Source organism: Pollicipes pollicipes, unplaced genomic scaffold (assembly GCF_011947565.3).
Source record: "Pollicipes pollicipes isolate AB1234 unplaced genomic scaffold, Ppol_2.1 Scaffold_3087;HRSCAF=3621_pilon_pilon_pilon, whole genome shotgun sequence".
Lineage (NCBI taxonomy): Eukaryota > Metazoa > Arthropoda > Thecostraca > Pollicipedomorpha > Pollicipedidae > Pollicipes > Pollicipes pollicipes.
In genome coordinates, this window is record NW_023596225.1 from 44,467,245 (window position 1) to 44,487,038 (window position 19,794).

At 55.6% G+C, this 19,794-nt stretch overlaps 2 protein-coding genes across 2 annotated transcripts; both read left to right on the forward strand.

Moving 5' to 3' along the window:
- The first annotated feature begins 9,313 nt into the window (after positions 1-9,313).
- LOC119090230 (condensin complex subunit 2) lies at positions 9,314-13,396 on the forward strand. Its single transcript, XM_037213016.1, has 5 exons — positions 9,314-9,508; positions 10,286-10,474; positions 10,909-10,983; positions 12,329-12,483; positions 13,354-13,396. Exons 1-5 carry the CDS (start codon positions 9,461-9,463, stop codon positions 13,394-13,396), a joined length of 510 nt encoding a protein of 169 aa, XP_037068911.1. The 5' UTR covers positions 9,314-9,460.
- A 1,941-nt stretch (positions 13,397-15,337) lies between these two features.
- On the forward strand, positions 15,338-17,995 carry LOC119090231 (condensin complex subunit 2-like). Its single transcript, XM_037213017.1, has 3 exons — positions 15,338-15,434; positions 17,396-17,603; positions 17,953-17,995. Exons 1-3 carry the CDS (start codon positions 15,338-15,340, stop codon positions 17,993-17,995), a joined length of 348 nt encoding a protein of 115 aa, XP_037068912.1.
- The last annotated feature ends 1,799 nt before the right edge of the window (positions 17,996-19,794 follow it).

Sequence of the window (19,794 nt, forward strand, 5' to 3'; positions counted from 1 at the left end):
GATTTGAAAGCTTTTTGACCCGAGACGACCGGTTAGCCGAGTCGGGTGCCTGGGATAAGCCGATCGGTCCACGGCCAGGCGGTTAGCTGGAAACCACTCTTGGTCAGTACGCCCCGACATTAACGGAGTTGATAATCGCTTGGTGTGGACTAGCAAGCGACCACGCGGCAGAGGGCAAGAGAGGTCTGAAAGATGCCGAAGAGCATGACACCGGCCGAGCGCGGCCGGAGGACACCGCTGAACAAAGAATAAGTCGCGTCCCACCACATTCCGTCGTCCATCACTCAGTCCTGGAAAGGTGTCGGGCCAATCTCGGGCCAATGCAGCTGAATCAAAGAACACCATCGCCTACCCGGTCCATAGCTCCACTGAAATGAAAGGCGGTAGCCACGGCGACATGTGCGGCGACGACCCAACGCGTCCGACAACCGACGGCGTATACCAAACTGTCTTCAGTGGAACGGCAGGGCCTAAACGCCCGCGTTAAGGCGTAACAGATTGTGAGTCACGAGCTGAGCCAACAACTGACTCTGAGGTTGACCTATATGCCGGTCATTATTAGCGCTGTCAGGTATAGTTAGAAGCTGACGGTTGACTTTGAGGCACTAAACCAAGAGCAACTTTTTACATATTTCGGGAGACGCCGGCTAGGTGGAGACGGTCCAAACAATTTTTGAAAGCCGCTTTTACGAGCGAGGGTTCGAGACGAGTGAGTTTTATAAGAGGGTGAGAACATTCCTGGTCGGACGCTCCGTACTGGCGCAATTGTCACGCCTCAGCTCTCCGGCATTCCGCATCATTGCAACTATTAATCGTAATTTCACGCAGTTTCAGCAAAACTGGGCGACGCTCTGTGTGTATTTGGTTATTGACTCTAACCGAGGCACTTGGCTGCAACCTGTTTTTAACAGTCATGGTTCTCCTACTGCGTTGTAATGTCAACATTATGTAGTACTTCCTATTATATATATATATATATATATATATATATATATATATATATGTATATATATGCATATGTATATGTGTGTGTAATAACCATATATAATATATGGTATTGTCGCGCACGTCACTGTATTCGGCGACGAAAGAGAAAATGTGGCAGTAGTTGCCCTTTGTTTTCTTCAGTTAAAAACCGAAGCCCCCGTGTGGTACGACACAAGGGTAATCATCCACACCTCAGGACTCGGGCTGTCGACTGGCTGATTGCGGCCGAGTGGCCGGGACTAGCACTGCTGCGTGGTCGTGCTGGTCCGGTTTGAAACTTCGGTGCCGGCATCGAGGTGATGCCGGCCCGGACTGACAGACAGGGAGGCGCGTCCAGAGAGGGACGGATCACGAAGAGCAAAGAATATTGTGCTGTCAAGTTGCACACAAAGTATATAAACGATATGGCTCGGTTCGACTACCACACTTGAGAGCAGCAAACATCTGTCTGGTTCCGGTAGTCAATATGCCAATAGCGGCCAACAATGGCTATGCTATCAACCGTTCTGTGGTAAGCATATCACTAATACCATTACCTAACATTAACAGTGCAGCGAAGCCATAGGGACGCACACAGTTCTCACCCGACGCACAATGCCACACACACAACAGCACTCGTTGGCGCCACCTATTGGTGACCCACACGACTAGGTGTTGACCTCGTGCAGCTACAGTATTATATATATATATATATATAATATATATATATATATATATATATGTAATAACAAACACGTGTGTGTAAGAGTTCCGCCGCAATTACGGCTAATGTGGTCAAGCCTGGGGTACAGACGTTTAGCGTGTCCGCCAAGTGGTGCGAGAGGAGTCGCTGGGTCATCACGTCTGTGCGGCTGGGTCACCACGTCTGGGCGGCTGGGTCGCCACGTCTGGGTGGCTGGGCCATCACGTCTGGGCGGCTGGATCATCACGTCTGGGCGGCTGGGTCATCACGTTCAGGTGGCTCGTTCACCACGTCTGGGTGGCTGGGTCACCACGTCTGGGCGGCTGGGTCACCACGTTTGGGCGGCTGGGTCACCACGTCTGGGTGCCTGGTTCATCACGTCTGGGCGGCTGGGTCACCACGTCTGGGCGGCTGGGTCGCCACGTCTAGGTGGCTGCTTCGCCACGTCTGGGCGGCTGGGTCACCACGCCTGGGTGGCTGGGTCAGCACGTCTAGGCGGCCGAGCGGTGAGGTGTCCGGCTGTCTCGTCCGTCACATAGACTGTGCGCGGACCAAACTCAGTTTTAATGTCGGGCGGGCAGAGATGCAGCCGTGGCTGTACCGTGGGGCTTACGAGTAGGGGAGATCTCTGGGCAGAAATAGTGAGGCTGAGCAGAAATAAGTCACTCCACGTACTTTCGAAATACATCAGACACGGGATTCTTCTGGAAATTGGGTGATTTTTTTAAACACTGGGCGCCTGAAGTCTTTAGCTGAATAACTTCAACACAATATTCTTCGTTGTTAATTTGGGAACAGTCCAGTTCGTACAAGACAAGGTTCTTCCCTTGAGCAGAATCATCTTGAATGCTGTCGTCTTTATGCTGTTTTAAGTTATGAATTGAAATGGGGCCGTCAGCTACGACGTGATAACAAATTTACCACAAAGTGGTGTTCGGTTCCCATCCGTGCTGTGCACAATGTGCAGGCCAAATCCCCGCAATTTTTAGTTGTTTTTTTTTAATTACTGCAGCGTAAAGGCAAAACTCCCAGTATAAAGGCAGACATGAAAATTATGGGGACGGCGTCCCTTAGTTTTCTACACTATTAGCTAAAACACGGCATTGGAGTCAGCTCATCTCGTTCAAGGGCTCTCAAAACTTGGCCACTGTTTTGCGGGGCCGTCGTTAATGCTAAACTGCGTTGACGATAACGACACCGTGGATTACTTTACAGACCTCTGCTTCAGCACACTCTCGGGTGGGGGTTCAAGTTGAGCCCCCCAAAGTTTTTTCCGGAATGGTTTCCGAACTGCGCAACGCAGCCGCGCCAAAATTTGCATAGCTGTCGACAGTTGAGTAGCAGATCGATTGGCATCAAAAATTTAGATGTACCTAGTAAGGTCACTGACCTATGGCAAGTCAAAGTTAGGTCATGGTTTCAGCGAAGTCAGTTTCTAGGGAATCATACAATCTGATGTAGCAATGCAGTGTTAGACGAAACCATACATGTCTGAGATGCTTTCTTAGGCAACACAAATATTGAATGAGCAGATTACGTTAGCCTAAGGTCAGGTATAAAAGCCAGACCAAGGCCAAAACCAACCTGCTTTATTACTCTAAGGCTTGCTGTGTGGGATAGTTCTTGATGTTCATTTGGAATTTATTGATAGCAGGAACCGCATTATGCATCTTCCATTGACTTCTTAAGGGTCAGAATGGAATATTGACCTGAAAGGACCCAGGTCAGCGTCTTTAAGGAGCATACTGCCTCACGTAACCTTTGTCGCTTATTCAAATGCAAAACCCAGAGCAGTCTTGTATGATTTTGGTCACCATGACCTATAAAAGGTTAAACAAGGTCACTGACCTTAACTGAGCATGTGACCTTTTGCTTAGAAACAGTTATCTAGGTTATGGGGCACTCTGGAAACCAAACTGAATTTTGACATTGTTTGTCCTTATTTGAACCGAAGGTCATGACTTGGGAACCTAAAACTTTGACCTAAGTGAGTTCACGTACAGGTCAGCACACCCTGTAAACTTAATGTTTCTAGCTCTCTTAGTTTCCGAGATCTTAGGGGAAGGTCAAATTGATCCCCCCCCCCCCCCCCCCACCCGAGCGAAGAGTATCTAGCCGGCCACCCGCGCGCGTATTAATGCACCTCACATGCAGACCAAACGCGAACACCTCTCTGTGCAAGGTGCGACAAATTCTGCGGAGAAGCATGGGTTTAATCATCAGCTCAACACCTGTGAGCAACAGGTGGCGCCTGAATAAAAAACCTGCCAAACAAAAATGGAACAGCCATGGTCCTGTAGACGCCGTTTGCAGTACGGAAAGTAAAGTATTCGCACGTAGTAAACCATGTCGCCCACCGGATTCCATCCGCTTCAAATTGTATTATGCTCAATTTACAGCATTCCAGCTGTTCTGAACGCTCACATAGAATACTGTTGAGCAAACGCTATTTCGACCTACTTTAAATGCATATCTGAACGGCATGCGTGTGCCTGTGCGCGCTTATTAACCTGAGCTCGGTCGGGGGCTGAGACAACCGCGCCCGGCCCGGGGAACTTGACTCTCCTCCCCCCCCCCCCCCCCGGGATCTCCAACTTCCACGCGTAGCGTGAGAAAGACAAAACTACCGGTGTAAAGGTCTCGTCACATCATGAAGAGTGCACCCCAACTTTTTGTTTTCCTTAGGTCAAATGTGAGGTCACCAGAGGCCACGAAAGAAAAAGAGGTCGTGCTGACATATGCAGTTAAAAGGTGTGTTGGCACGTTAAGACGGATGTTGAGGCACAGAAATAATCCTTACGATAGTGGTGAGTCCGTTTTTACCAGTTCTGTTCCCCACAAAGGCCAAATCAGGTCAAGTCACCGTCCAAAATTGGTTTATCAGAAGCCTACAAAAATGATTGTTTTTGGTTTCCTTTCACAATGTTATTTTGACTAAGTGTAAGTGTTATTTTGCCCCTGTGTGTCCCTGACAGATACAGGGGCTCCGACCAGTGTAAATCACTGGCTCCGGCTTTGTCCCTGCTTGGGAAACGGGCCCTCAGGCCCATGCCGACAAGGAGCCTACTGTGCGTTACGGTGGTGTCTGACTGACATATGAGCCCTTATTGATTCTAGGGCCCCTGGTTAGCGCGCAGAGCCCTCTGTTTGGCATTTAAGTGCCCGGTTCCGCGGACCGGGGCCCCTTAATGCGACCTCCGGCGTGCCTTTCGGACTCCTCAGGCGCTCTAATAGAGTCCTTAATTATAAGTTCCGAGAGGTCCTTCGGGCCCCTCAGAACCTGAGGAGAGGGACACTTGCCCCCATGTACCCCCTGGCTGTGTCATTGCCTTCTGACATATCCTGGTTGATATCTGAACATAAGAACCCCAAAATCATAATCGGGGGGGGGGGGGGGGCAATTTGACGAAGCATAACCTGAGCGTGACCAGGGGAGGGAGGGATGGAGAAGGTAACGCTACGTTCTGGTGTGTAACGCTGTGGTTGCAAGTCATGCCATGATTTTTTATACGTTTTAAGCCGTAATGAATGGAACCGCTGGCTTCCTATTTATAAAACACACCGAGATCAATAACGGGTGCGTTGCTTCCGACCAACGCGTCCGGTAGTGCTCTCCACGCCAAACACAGCGTACGCAAAGGGGAAAGGGTATTCATCCAACGCAACCAGTATGTAGCTGCGACAGAGCAGGAGGCTGAAATGGCCAAACATCCGTCGCTTAGTTAATGAATGTCCGGCCAGAAAGGAACGAACCACTCTCGTGCTAATCCCGTTGAAGCAGCTTCAGCACTCTCCACAAATCCCGGCTGTCATAGGAGTGTAGCTTTGGTAAATGATTGTGTAGGGGGGGGGGGGACGGAGCAGCCGGGGACCAGGCAACCTAACCTTCCGCTGAAAATTAGTGCTCTTATCAGTCTTAACGCTCTTTCTTTTAACCTATAGCAATTCTATGTTTTGATTTTTGAGTCATTCTTGGAAAAGTCCTCTATTGGAGCACTATTATAGTCGTGGCAAGCAAATAATGTTTGGAAAAGGCAGCCATTGAACGTTATTTCAATTTTTGTACCATGCTTAACAGGACAACTCACCATCAGCGACCAGGGCCCTCGCAACAGGATACAGATCGGTACCCATTGTGCGTCAACTTCTGTGTTCATCTTGGTTGAACCGGACATCTTTCCTCATATGAATATGCGCTGGCAAATAGAAGTTCTGGGTAATGCTAATATATGCAAAAACTCGCTGGGAAAACTTATAGAATATACACCATAGTCCTAACCGTCGTAGCTGCGACTTGCGCTCATGCAAGCGTATGCATTTTCCATAACCAAGGGATTCGTCCGGTGTTGGGGATTGAGAAATAATCTGATTCGGTTTCCTACATGCACCACCATAGCCATATCGATAAATACGTATCAATGCTTTGACATCGCAGCCCCAATCATCTCCTCATGAAAATACCACGCCCACGCGCGCCAACGCTTTTTCCTTTGTGTTTAGGAAGTAGTCGGATCCGGGGCCTCTTAAAACAGACCGGTTTTACGTCATGCCTAAAATTGGCCTCAGCTGTGAAATAAAGGGGCATTGGTAACGCAATTATGGGGCATATATTTCTAAATAGCAACGCTGCTAAACCAGAGCTGCAATGTGACATTACAGCGTAAGGTTCTAAACTTCATTGTTTCAACTTCTAGTTAATTTGTAACTTTTTAACTTGTTTTAACTTTTAACATGTTCTTTACTTCATTTCGGGATTACGGTAAATTAGCTGCCTATTTCTATCAAGCCTCCTTCTTTTCTATCGTTCTTGAGAATGTAAACAATTTGAAACCGCCAGTTTGGAAGCAAAGTGGCGCGGTGGTTTTCATCACGCAGCAACCGTACAACATTGGTGGAATGTGATGCATTAGTGAGCCAGTGCTGTTCGGCTCCCGTACAGTAATCCCACAACAGTTTGAAAGATTTCAGGAGCGACGTCAGTTACTTATTCTCGTGCTGCTGTAAAAACGTGCTCAAACAGTTGGGAACGTGCTGCTTCCTGAATTCTGTGAACACTGGTTTTCATCGGACGTGCCTGGTAAGTTACCAGAGGCATGTAAATGGGCTGCTAGCAACCATGGCTGAAAAGCGCTAGTATGGGTTTGATACTGTCACTGAAAATCAGCACATCAGAGCGTGGTACTGATGTTCTTGCCTGGCATCCATTGGCATGCATGAGAGTTTGACAAAAGCATCACGTGGTCACTGCTTAATAGCATTGTGAAAGACTAAAGAATGTGAAGCAGAAGTGGAAAATGAGCTGAAGAGGCTGCCTTAGGCTGTTTTTTCTCTGAGCTGCTTGGAAAAGGAGTTTCCATGCCCCAGCCAGCCTACAAAATAAAATGAGGTACTCCAAATGTTTCTGCATGTTTCTGTCTCAAGGAATTATGATGTTGGAGAGGTTGTTTCAGGCCAAATTGTACAATTTAGCCTGACCTGAGCTTACTGCATGGGAGCACAAGGTTGTGTGCACCAATGCCACATGGGCGTCATGCATGTTTTTTTGCACTTTGTGGTGTCATGGTGCCCCCATGTTTGTTTTTGTTTTTGCAAATAACAAACCAATGGTCCATATTAATATGGTGGTGGTTGGGAAGATTCAACTCAAGATTTGGTTTTGGTTTCCTTCTTTCTGAGATGTTCTTTTGCCAATGCTTGTTATGCTATGGAAAACTGAGCTGTAAGCAGTAATGTGTTAAGTGCTTAGGTTTAATCATATTTTCTACATGGTTATGTAATTATAATTATCAAATAGAAAAATGCCATAATGTAATGTAAATTAGCTCCAGTGCATCAAGTGGCAAAGTTCCAAAGAATTAACATTGTTGATTGTGAGCAAAAATGTTTGTAACATGACTTGGAATATTACTTTTGGACAAAGTTATTAGTCACATTATCAGGTAGAGTGCATGCACATGCCAAAATTGTCATGTTGATACACCACTTTTTTGCTGAAAAGTTTGCTTTGTTCTAAGCCATGCAATAATTGTCAGTTACAATTTCCTTCTGCCTTTTGCACATTCCATTCTTCAAACTGTGAGTCTCTGACATCATCTCATTTTGAAATAATGAAAAATGGTATGTTGCGAACAGAAAAATGCCAAAGAACAGGATATATCACCTGCTTGACTTGCAAAGCTATTGCATTATTTTCAGGGGGGTTCAAGCTTTATCACTTTATGTCAGTGTGTCCAGTGTCAACACTGTGACTGCCATGTAATCCCACTTGTGCTCAGTTTTGAGCAATCACAGAGTGAGAGGCATCTTATTTCACATTTTGAAACCTAAGCTTGTTTCAGCAATGATAGTGCCCTACATGATAGGGCAGTAGGGATTGATCATACTAGCCAAAAATCAGCCCTTGTAGCATGCCATATATAAATGATTGATGAGCTCTACTCATGTGCACACCATACAGCCCATGATTTACCACCTGTGCTTACCACTTTTCACTGATCTGAAGGAATTTGTGTGGATATGTTAGCACATCATCAACCATTCAGCTCAGTTGTCTATGCTGGAGGGCTGGATTGAGTGACCACATGTGACCCATCTCCAGGTGGCTGGCGGTTGCCAGGAGTTGGGTGAGCGCCGGCCGCCACCCGCCGGTGCGCAGCCGTCCCCGAGCCGATGGGGGCCGACGTGGTGTCGGCGCCGCCGCGGCGCAGCGTGCTCTTCACCTCGCCAGCCATGCGGCGCAGCCTGGCGGCGGCCGAGACGGCCAAGACGCCGCCGGGCTCGCGCCGCGCCAGCCACGCCGCCGCCGGCCAGCCCGAGCCGTTCGACATCCCGCAGGTACGGAGCGGACGCGCGCCGCGCCGGGGGCGCACCAGCGCGCGGTGTGGCGTGAGTTGCGGCGTCCCCCGCGGCCACCGGCGGCTGGCATCGGCGGCTGGTGACAGCTCGCGCGAGGTGGCGCGCTCAGCCCGCCGGCGGTGCGCGTCCGCCGGTGCCGCCGCGGTCGGTCGGGGATGCTCTCGGTGCACGCCGAGACACGCGGGCCACGCTCAGCCTGGCGGGGGATGGGTTGGATCGTCATACGGCGTAGCGGGGAGTGGCTGCCCGCGGATTGGACCCGAACTCACCGATGCGCTTCTCGGACGCCCAGAGAAAATGATGACGTTTGTATCGACCCGTTCCGGGCATGGACAATCTGGGTCGGTACGCCGCTGCTTCTCAAGTGGTCGGGATTGGCGACAAAATGACATTCAAGTCTGCTTCAGTCATTATCTGCAATCCAATGTGTGCGATTCATGTCCGCATCTCAGGCATTGGTTTCCGGCCTGATTCGGCCTTGGCTGACCCTTGCTATAGCGCAGTTGGATGGACACAGATAGGGCGGATAGGTGACAATTGCCTGGCCAGCGTACCGTTGAGTGATTAAAGGAGAACTTTCCGCATGCTGGTTACATTACGGCACGTGTTCAATCGTATTTCGCACCATGCCGGTCAGCTGGAACGATAGTTGACCTCTGACAGCCGATCTCTGACCTCTTGTGGCTGACCTCTGACAGCCGACCGCTGATCTCTGACCACTGACCTGAGTCCGCCGGCCGGCAGCTGGATGACGAGGCGGAGCGTGAGCTGCAGCGGCAGCAGGCGGCGCAGGCCACGGAGCGGCGCCGCTCGCTGCCGGCCATCGCCGGTCTCAGCCACGGCCAGCTGGCCGCGCACTACTCCAACTGCATCAAGCTCAGCGCCGAGAACAAGATCAGCGCCAAGAACGCCTTCAGCCTGCAGCTGATCGACTGCATGGCGCAGATGCTGCGGCAGAAGAAGTCGGACCTCGACAACTTCCAGGTGAGGGGGAGGGGGGGGGGGGGGGGGGGCGGGCGGGCGCCGTGACAGCGCCGTCTGAACGGTCGGCTGGCGTCTTCTGTCAGCATTTGGCCGGGTCGTTGGGGGCTGCGTGGTGCCGCGTACGCTGTCTCTGCGAGCTGGTGTGAGACAGTCGTGTATCCGTGGACCGACTTGTCTTTTGCTTTCGTGACATGATCTTTTGTACTATGACCTGACTAGGATCATGTACTGCGGCCTGATCAGATTGTCACATCGTGACCTGACCAGACTGTCACACCGTGACCTGACCAGACTCCCGCGTCGTGACATGGCCCGACTTCCACACTGTGACCTGATCAGACTCTCACCCCTTGACCTGAGCAGATTCCCACACCATGACCTGACCAGACTCCACCATCTTGACTTAACTGTACTCCATCACAGTGACCTGACCTAAACCAGACTTCCACACCATGACCTGAGAAGGACTTTCAACGCGACCTGACCGGACTCCCACACCGCGACCCTGACCAGACTCCCCCACCTTTACCTGACCAGACTCCCCACACCGCGACCTGACCAGACTCCCCCACTGTGACCTGACCAGACTTCCCAACTGTGACCTGGCCAGGCTCCCACACCGCGACCTGACCAGACTCCTATACTGTGACCTGACCAGACTCCCACACTGTGACCTGATCAGACTCCCACACCGCGACCTGACCAGACTCCCACACTGTGACCTGACCAGACTCCCTCACCGCGACTCGGCGGGCTGACCGGCGCCGCCTGCCACAGGTGGCCAGCTACACCTTGGACGCCTCGGCCAAGATTTACGGCTACCGGGTGGAGGTGCTGCACGGCGAGACGCTACGCATGGCCGGCGGCCTGGGCCGCGCCGACAACAAACAGAAGACCGCCGAGGAGGGCGAGCCGGCCGACGGCGACCAGCCGGAGCCGGGCGGCGCCGACAAACGGCGCAGGAAGGTACGGCCGGATGGCGCGCCGCCGCCGGCGCAGTGGTGCTGCCCGGCGGACGAGCGAGGGCGCCGAACGACGCGTGGGGCTTCATGGGGCGTGTGATGTGAGCTGTTGAGGCGCATCGCTGGCGTGTTCGTGGGGATAGTTTGTCATCCTCAGTTGTGCTTTTGCTACGCGGTGCGTCGGTCTTTTCCAGCTTTTAGGCTGTCAGGCCGCGTTTGTAAAGATGTTCGTAGCAGAAGAGGAGAGATGGGGATCACCCGTCTGAAATGGGCATGTCATAGCAAGCTGTACTTCGACAAAACACCTTATTAACCCCCATTTCGGCAAGGTAACCCAACTTTATTAATCGTTTTATCGTGTTATGCTTTGCCCGCTGTGACGACTGCCCGCGTCTGTGTCGTCGGCTCGGTCGTGACGCCGCGCTGTGTCCGCGCCAGGCTCGCCGCCACGCCACTGTCGAACGCAACCTGGCCAACATCACGGCACGCGCCAGCGGCGGCGACGCAGCGCCGGCCGACCCGCTGCTGGCCCGGCTGCTGCGCGTGTCGGCCGACGAGGGCCCGCGCCGGCGGTTGCCGCCTTCTTGGGCGCGCTGCCGCCGCGCGACGACACCCAGGAGCTGCTGGTGGAGGTCGGTGCCGCGACCGAGGCCGGCCCGCCACCGCCGGAGGAGCGCGAGGAGGAGCATGACGCGCGGCCGGACCTGGCGCCGCCCGGTCAGTTCAGATGGGCAGCGTACGGGGCCGGACCGGGACAGGACCAGAGCGGGACCGGGACCAGACCGGGACGTGGACCGGGACGGGGACCGGAACCGGAACGGGTACAGGGACTCGCCAGCCGGGTCAGATGTCCTAGCTGTATGCGTTAGACGCAGTTGTGGTAGTTTGTGATGTCGCATATATATATATTTTTTTTATTGCTTTGCGGGACAGTTTCACCACCGTGACACTACTGCATTCATTCGACCGTTTTTGACGTTCATCGCGTCAGTCTTCCGCGGATGCGTGCTCGCGCTGCAGTGCACACATGCGCCGTGACCTTAGAGTATGCTGACCTGGCATTGGGGGTCCGGCGACATGTCTCCCGCTACAGTTCTGTCCCTCGAGCGATGTACTCGCGGGGAAGCAAAACAGCGACACTGGCTGCAGGGCGGTCAGTAGTACTCCCCTTCAAGACAGCTTTTGTGTAGAGCTGTGAGCTGAGCGAGGTCGTGGGGACAGCAGGGACAGTCACCAGGATATTCCCGGCCATTACATGATTAACGCCTGAAATAGTCGAAATACTGGGATCTGGTGCAATCTGCGTAACGGACTACGTAGAAAAGTGGTACGTAGTGAGGAACAACAGAGCATAGACGCCTGAAATAGTCGAAATACTGGGATCTGGTGCAATCTGCGTAACGGACTACGTAGAAAAGTGGTACGTAGTGAGGAACAACAGAGCAAGCGAACGACGGCGGCCTAACTGCCAAACACGCCAGCTATCACTGGGTGATACGTTTTTAAAGTGACACCATAAACGGTATGGCGCAGCGTACCAGGTCTTCCTTTCCAGCAAGCATTTGGCTTGCAGCTTGTGTAAAAAAGCTGGGATGGCCATGTCCAGGATGTCCCATGTAACGGGGTTTTATTATTTGTATATGCTTTTAGGTTGCACACCCAGTTGGCATCCTGTCGCTAATCCGCGCACTCTGCCTACAGTCGGCTGGCTGTTGGTCTGTATTTCTCCCCAAGCTAGCGCCTCCACGCGCCAAACTAGGCGGGCGTCTGCTGACGCCCAGACGTCTGCCCCCGGCGGTGCGGCGCGGCGGGGGACCAGACGTCTGAGCGTTGTCTGACCGCCGATCCGTCCGGCCAGAGCTCGCGGCGGCCGGCTGCTGTGCGGCGCCTGCTGCAGGGCTTCTCCTCTCCGGCTTGGAGTCTGGCGGACGAGCGGGACGGTCAGCGCTCCGAGGAGGCCGGAGCCGACCTGCCGCCGCCGCCGCCGGCGCCGCCCGCCGACCTGCGGCACAGGTGAGACGGCTGGGGACGGCCGGAGAGGCCCGGCGGCCGGCTGGGCACACGGACACGGGAGATACAGGCCAGGCGAGACACAGACCGGACGAGACACAGAGCAGGCGGGACAGACCAGCGAGACATGGACACGGGAGACACAGACCAGGCGAGATACAGGCGAGATGAGACACAGACCAGCGAGACACAGGAGAGATGAGACACAGACCAGGCGAGACGCAGACAGGCGAGACACGAGACATGAGGCGAGACACAGACCAGGCGAGACACAGGCGAGATGAGACACAGACCAGGCGAGACGCAGATCAGGCGAGGCACAGACCAGGCGAGACATGGACACGGGAGACACAGACCATGCGAGACAGACCAGTCGAGACACGAGCAGGCGGGATACGGACAGGCGAGACATGGACACGGGAGACACAGACCAGGCGAGACACAGGCCAGCGAGACATGGACACGGGAGACACAGACCAGGCGAGACACAGACCAGATGAGACACAGACCAGGCGAGGCAAAGATCAGACGAGATACAGACAGGCGAGAAGCAGACGCGCAGCACCTATGGGGTTGCTCTATGCAGCAGGTGTCCGGGTCAGCATGCACAGTGGAGGCGTGCAGATTAGGACGTGGCAGTACCAGGCGGGCGCTAGCTAGAACCGGCCGCGGTGTGTGCCGAATCAGACACGGGTACAGGGGCACCCAAGGCCAGGCCCGGGCGTGCGGTGTGCCGAAGGTGGAGCTGTGTTTCGGCGGGGTCGCCGGTACCCGCGCGGTAGCGAGGGACGCCCTCGCTTTGCCCCGGAGCTGGCGCGTCGCCTGACGCCTGCCGTGCGCCGCCGGCAGGTTCGACATCAACGCGGTCCACAGCGTCATCATGAGGACGGCTGATGACGAGTTCGGCGGTGAGTGAGGCGCCGGCGCGGGTCCGCCGGGACAGCCGCGCCTCCCGCCAATTTGTCCGGGCGGTGTCGCGGCGTGGATGGCGCGGCGCCGGAAATGACGAGGCTGGTGTCGGGTAAAGTGGACAAGCGCAGGGATGAGTGGGGCGACCCGTTCGTTGTCTGGGTGATGATCGCCGCAGTTAAAACATATCCCCTCGGTGGCTCAATTTGGGCATGCAGTGGCGGCGCCAGAAGGTCGAAATTATCGTGTTGTGCATTCCTGCCGTGAACAAAATGTCCGCCCTGCGGGTCATTCGCGCAGGTGTGAGTTTGATATGCACATCTCTCCCTCGACTCGAATAACGCCAAGCTGCGTGTAATGGTTTGAACTCGGCGTTTCCGACGGTCAATCTACTTCACTTAAACCTGTTAGGGAACTGTTTACGCATGAGAACTCTCGTTCTGTTCGCAGCACACTTGCGCGCTGTAACCTAATTGCTCAGAGCTGATCTGTTTTGCATGCAGTTGGTTACAAGCCCATGGAGGAGTAAGGAAATGGTCGGGGCAGGTTATCGGAGCTGTAGCTTTCCCCAAAACCCGTGGGAATAATTTTCCTCAAAAGCATGCGTTTATGCATCCGGCGCGAAATGACCCCACCAGTTGACGTGTCGGACACTCCCGTAATCAATAATCAGTCACTGTGGTAAACGCTGTCTGGTTAGTACAGCGCTGAGGACTTGCGACTCTTCGCGCGCGTGTTGACGCTTTCTCTGGCGAGCGGCTGCATACTCGGGTGTCGTCTTCTGCCGCGCCGCTCCGCCGTCGAGTGTAACAGCGGTGTGTAGCCTCAAACCAGACGCGTTGTGACGAGCTCCTCGGTCGCGAACCCCGCCCGCGGACGCAGGGAAAAGCGACGAGATGGGGCTGTTGTCCCGTGGTCGCCTCCGCCGGCTGCGAGTCCGTGGCGGCCAGACCCGCCCGCGACGCAGGGAAAGCGGACGAGATGGGGCTGTTGTCCCGTGTGTCGCCTCCGCCGGCGCGAGTCCGTGGCGGCAGACGCCAACCCGCCGGTGCCATTGCCGGCCACTGCTCGCGCGTGTGCCGCTCGGGCGCGGCGGTGCCTCGCGCCGGGGGCTGGCAGATGGCTCTGCGCGAACATATATTGGCACCATTAGCAGCGTACCGTTCGCAATCAATAGGTGCTTGGCGCCGGCCCTGCCGTGACGAATGTGGCGCCGGCCGGCCGCGGTGCGGCCCGCCATTCACGCGCGCGCCGCGGCCGGCTGGCCATTGGCGAGTGCCAATATGCGGCGCTTTGTACCGACCCCATTCGGAAATCCGGCACGCCAGGGGCGGGGCGCGCGGGGAAAGGAAGTATGCTGGCGTGCGGAGGGGTAGCGATTGCGGCAGGAGGCGGCGACCTTTGGCGCGTTGTGTTCGGATGGCCTGCGCACGGCGCGGTCGTGTTCATGGCTTGTGTTGTCTGACCCGCTTTGTGAGTGCTGCGGTGTAGCCGATCCTGACGGGCCAGGCTCCTTTATGGTGCGTTGGCGTGCCGTGCGCCTTGGCCCACGGACTTGGAGTGGGCGGAAGAGGCATTGTGTCGAGGGCTTGCGTTTCGTCATCGGAAAGTCCATTGACCGGGTCCCGACCGCCGTATGCTTCTTCGGCCTTGGAAAATCACAGCCAGCGGGAGATTTGCGCGACAGCTGGCGGCCCTGCCAATTGCACACGTCTGTGTTCACCATCCCGCTGTCTTGCAACCCGCCTGCCGCGCGGTGGCGTGCTGTGCGCCCGTGTGTGCCGTCCCCCGTCCGCGGCGACCGTCCGGCGCGCCCGCCGTCACCGCTCTTCTGCCGGCAGCGATGGACGACGCGTGCGACGACGACGAGGCGGCGGCCGGAGACGGCGGCGTCACGCTGGGGGCGGCCGGCTGCCGGCCGGCCGGCGCCTCCGCCGCCCTGCTCAGCATGGTGTCGGCCGTGCCGCAGGAGTACTCGTACTTCGACCAGCCGCCTGCTGGCTGGGCCGGGCCCCGGCACTGGAAGCTGCGTCCGCTGACAGCAGGTCAGCCGCGGGGTCAGGGTCAGCCGCGGGGTCAGCCGCGGGGTCAGCCGCGGGGTCCCGCGGGGTCGCCGCGGGGTCAGCCGCGGGGTCAGCCGCGGGTCAGCCGCGGGGTCGGCCGCGGGGTCGGCCGCGGGGTCAGCGCGGGGTCAGCCGCGGGGTCAGCCGCGGGGTCAGCGGGGTCAGCTGCGGGGTCAGCCGCGGGTCAGCCGCCTGCCCCGGCGCCCTGTCGCCACCGGGCCGGTGCGCGCAGAAGTCAGAGGACCGTCGCGCAGTTGGTCGCCGTTTTGTGTGTGTAGGGTTCTGAGCTGCGACAGTGAATGGTCAAGGGATGGGGCGCATGAACGGATATCCCCCCCCCCCTCCCTCGCCCTCCCTTGTAAAGAGACGCGCTTGACGACGTTCGCACCAGCATCACTTGAAAAGCGCCTGTAACCGGCTCCTTGTGGGGTGTTGTCTTGAACAGCCAGGACAGTTCTGAAATGTCTGTTGTGTGGCGTCACGGTGACCCCCGGCTGACCCCCCCCACCCGTCCCCAGCGTCGGGCGGCACAGCCGGCATTAGCAGCCGCAGGCAGAATTAGTGAAGTGTGCCCGTCAGGTGTTACCAGTCCGAACGGATCAGCAGAAACTGTTACTTTCGGTGGCCAATAAGTGTAGAAAGCAACAAGAACTCAAGCGCTGTAAAAATATTATTTAACGTCCATGCACGGATAAGGTTAACGTGAACAACCCCCGCACAATCAGACGTTGTAGACATACGCATGGAACAGGCGTCTGCATCGGCTGGGAAGACTGTCACATCGTAAAGCGCGTCAGCTGACTGGTGACCCCTCGGTTACGACAATCACGAGACAATGAGCACACAAGTCCGGTGTCCAGCAAAACAGACGCATTCTACAGGAATTGTCCGCTTATATGGTCTGGCCTATCAGTGTCAGATACCCTGTCGTACTGCACGTCCCCGCCTGTTGGTAATGCAAAGGTGTTCGCCATGTGATTTAAAATGCGGCGTAAATGCATGATAACGCGGCAAGTGTGAGCCCAAGACAAGCGTAACGTTATTGTTAAAACTAGACTAGTCGTTATTCAACGGCGTTATTTTTACTTACCAGCTCAGCAACCGACTAATTGTCAAGTGTCTGCTTACAGACTCATCAGGTCAAATGCACCTCGCAAGTGTAACAGCGCGGCATCAGCGTTGATTACGGCTTTATCGTATTTACATCATTACAAAATGTCGAGCGTCCACTATAGCGCCCACCGCCTGGACTAGATTCCATAGTGCTCAATGTCGTTCAAGGCGGCCTCCGTGCGTGCGTCCATGCTTACTAGCTGATGGGTAATGATGCCGCGCGTCTGAGTGACAGCACTTTACCCCTGACGGCAGGGGCAGTCATCGCCATATCGCCTGTCACCGTTGGTCCTGGACACGGGTCCAGATGCTAATTACGTGCCAGTTGTAGCAAATACACCGCGTGCTTCCATCCGCCGTCGGCGCGAAGCGCTGTTCACATCGCCATTTTTGGCATTGCTTAATTGGATAGGGAACATCGTAACTACAATATGATGATATGCTTGATGAAGTAAGGAAGAGTATGGTTTTCTGAGCTTTTGCTGGTTTGCGCCAGTTTTAACCGGCACGAACCTGAACGCGTCAAAGATGGTGTTTTAGCCGGGTGACGAGCCAACGCTGGCCGTGATCCACTTTACCCGGTCCCTGCCCTGTCCCGTCCGTGCCCAAGTCTCGGTTCTTGCCCTGCCCCCGCCCAGCGCAGGTCTCGGTTCCTGCCCTGTTCCGTCCCTCGGTCCCTGCCCTGCCCTGGCCCTGCCCAGGTATCTGTCCCTGCCCTGCCCCGGCCCTGCCCAGGTATCTGTCCCTGCCCTGCCCCGTCCCTGGCCAGGTCTGGGGTCTTGCCCACGCCCCGCCAGCCGGTCGGCTGACGCGCCCCTTCCGCCCGGCAGGCCGCCAGGGGCCGGCGCCGGACGCCGCCAAGCCGCGCCGCAAGCGGGATACCGAGGCCATCGACTTCGCCGAGGAGTGCGACTGGGCCGACGCCTTCGCGCCGTCCAAAAAGTCCATCAAGCTAAAGCCGGCCACCATGAAGAAGTGGAACGAGGAGAAGACCACGCTCCCCGAGGACCTTCACTACGACATCGCCGCCGTGTTCAAGTGGGTCGCCGAGCCGAGCCGCGGGCGGCGTCAGGCCGCCGTCGCGGATGTGCCGGCAATAAGGCGGCGTCGACGGTCGACGGCGCCCGGCAGGGTCCCGCCGGCGCGCGGCTGGCGCCGCTGCCGAGTTGTGCGGCGCCCTGGCGTGCCGTCGCGCGGCGGCGCCGCGGGCCGCCAACACCCGTGTAAACAATGCCGGCCGCCTGCTAAAAGCGGGCTGCGGTCAGCCGGAGCTTGCCGACTTTGTTCATCAGCGGCCACCGCCGGCTGGGGGGTCTTCGGGAGGCCGGCCGGCGGCGCGCCTCCCGCCGGGATGCGCGCGCCACCAACCGCAGGGCGCCGCCGCCAGGAGCGCGGCGGCGCAGGCTGGTCCGGACGTCCGGCACAGTTAACTGCGCCTAAAAATGGACCCTCTGGCTGATGATTTTTCAACGTCATGTAGATTTCTTCCTGGGTAACGTGAGGAGGATTGTGTGCCCGCTTAGGAAGAGGAGAGCGTTAGTTGTCATAACTGATAAGGTGTCGTCAAAAAGCGTTGTGCGAAGCCGGAATGTTAATCATAAATATTTTAGTTGAAACCAGTAATTAAATTTTGATATTTCGAAAGCATCGTTCGCAAAAGTGGTGGCTCAATTGTATGATATTTTATATAGCGTCAATTCTTTCATACGGCCAACTTTCGCCTTTTCTCACATGTATCTGCCAAAGGCTTTTTCTATGTGTGATCACACGAGCTGCGCAACTTTTCAGTGCCTCGCGACGGCAGCCAGGTTTTGAATCGATGTGAACAGCCGTACTTGCTGGCTTGAATAGCAGGCACTGGAGCTCACATAAAGCACTTACCTTGATCTCTTTCGGCGACTCAGCCGTTCTAATCATGGACCAGACCTTCCGCATATTGCAACCTCCACCTTATAGCGATGCGGGCCATTGGGTAACGTTTGAGAGCCGTCTCGCGTCAGTTGGGCAGGGGCCGAGACGGTTCGCTGCCGCGGGCGAATACCTCTGAAAGGAAGTGAAACTGACATCAAGCGGTGTCCAGATGTTTTATTACCAATTGGTTTCTGTAAAATGAAGCTTTAAATTGCCGCTGTTTTTTTTTAGAATATTTTTAGAGTACCTTTGAAGTCGTTCAACCAATATGTCCTCCGCAGAACTCTTCGTATGGCCTTTTGCACTATCCGACCCGGCTATTTACGATAAAAATGTGATGACGGGTGCCGGTGACAGGTGTAAATGTTGCCGACATCACTTAAGTGTGCTAGACAACTGACAATTTATAAGGCTTGCGTAATGGTTTGCTGACAGCTTAGCCGTGTGTTCCGGGAACCCGGACCGAAAACACGAGGTGTACCGGTGCCGGATGAGAGGAGGCCGATTGCATGCCTTTGTGTCTGTGGAGACGCGAGTCCGCGTACCCCGCGGAGCTCTGTCGGTCCGTGTCCTCGGTGGCGGCCGTCGGCGTGCCCTGTCGCCGCGGCCGACCTGAACGGCCCGGCCTGCTCGGGGCGCACCTTCTGGGCCGGCCCCGTGCGCTCCGATCGTGTGACGAGAGCAACCGCGACAGACCATCCATCGGCGCGTTAACAATGCAGCGGAGCAGGCGCCCCTCCCCCCCCCCCCCCCCCCTCCCGGTCCAGGCCGCGGCCGCGCCGAGTGCGCTTGTCGCGTGCACACTCCCGGTCCAGGAGGGATGCGCGGTCTCGACCGACAGCTGAAATGTGGGATGTGATCCATTTTCTCTCTTTCCAACCAGAGGTACGGGGTTCGATTCCCCGCGGTGCCCGCCCTTCCTGCCAGAGTGAGAGGCAGGTGACGCCATATAGCCTCAGCAGCTGAGTGCGTCGTAAGCCCCAATGACACACGCAATCCAGTTTCTGGAGAACGGTCGCTGACCTGTAAGCTCCAGGGTGATGACCTGTGTGGCTGGGTGGTGTGCATTTCCGGAATTCGTTGGTTGGGCGTCGTTGCAGGTGTTTGATGGCCGCGTGTCTGACTTCAGGGCGACGATGCTGCTCTCGGTCCGCGTTCTCCCTCAGGTTCAGTTCTAAACCAGAGACCTATCTGATTTCCTGACAAAGTTTCTTGTTAGATTGCAGGGATTCGGAATCCGTCCAACATGAGGCCAATGTGATCGGTGTTGCTGGAGAGCTTAAGCTCTAAGCTACCTTAGAACATTCCCTTAATAGCA

Coding starts and splice junctions, on each gene's coding strand:
- LOC119090230 (XM_037213016.1), top strand. CDS start 9,461: ATGGCGCAGATGCTGCGGCAGAAGAAGTCGGACCTCGACAACTTCCAG. Junction 10,475..10,908: donor CCGACAAACGGCGCAGGAAG/GTACGGCCGGAT, acceptor TGTCCGCGCCAG/GCTCGCCGCCACGCCACTGT. Junction 10,984..12,328: donor GCGGCGGCGACGCAGCGCCG/GCCGACCCGCTG, acceptor CCGTCCGGCCAG/AGCTCGCGGCGGCCGGCTGC.
- LOC119090231 (XM_037213017.1), top strand. CDS start 15,338: ATGGTGTCGGCCGTGCCGCAGGAGTACTCGTACTTCGACCAGCCGCCT. Junction 15,435..17,395: donor GCTGCGTCCGCTGACAGCAG/GTCAGCCGCGGG, acceptor TCCGCCCGGCAG/GCCGCCAGGGGCCGGCGCCG. Junction 17,604..17,952: donor GACATCGCCGCCGTGTTCAA/GTGGGTCGCCGA, acceptor CGCCGCCGCCAG/GAGCGCGGCGGCGCAGGCTG.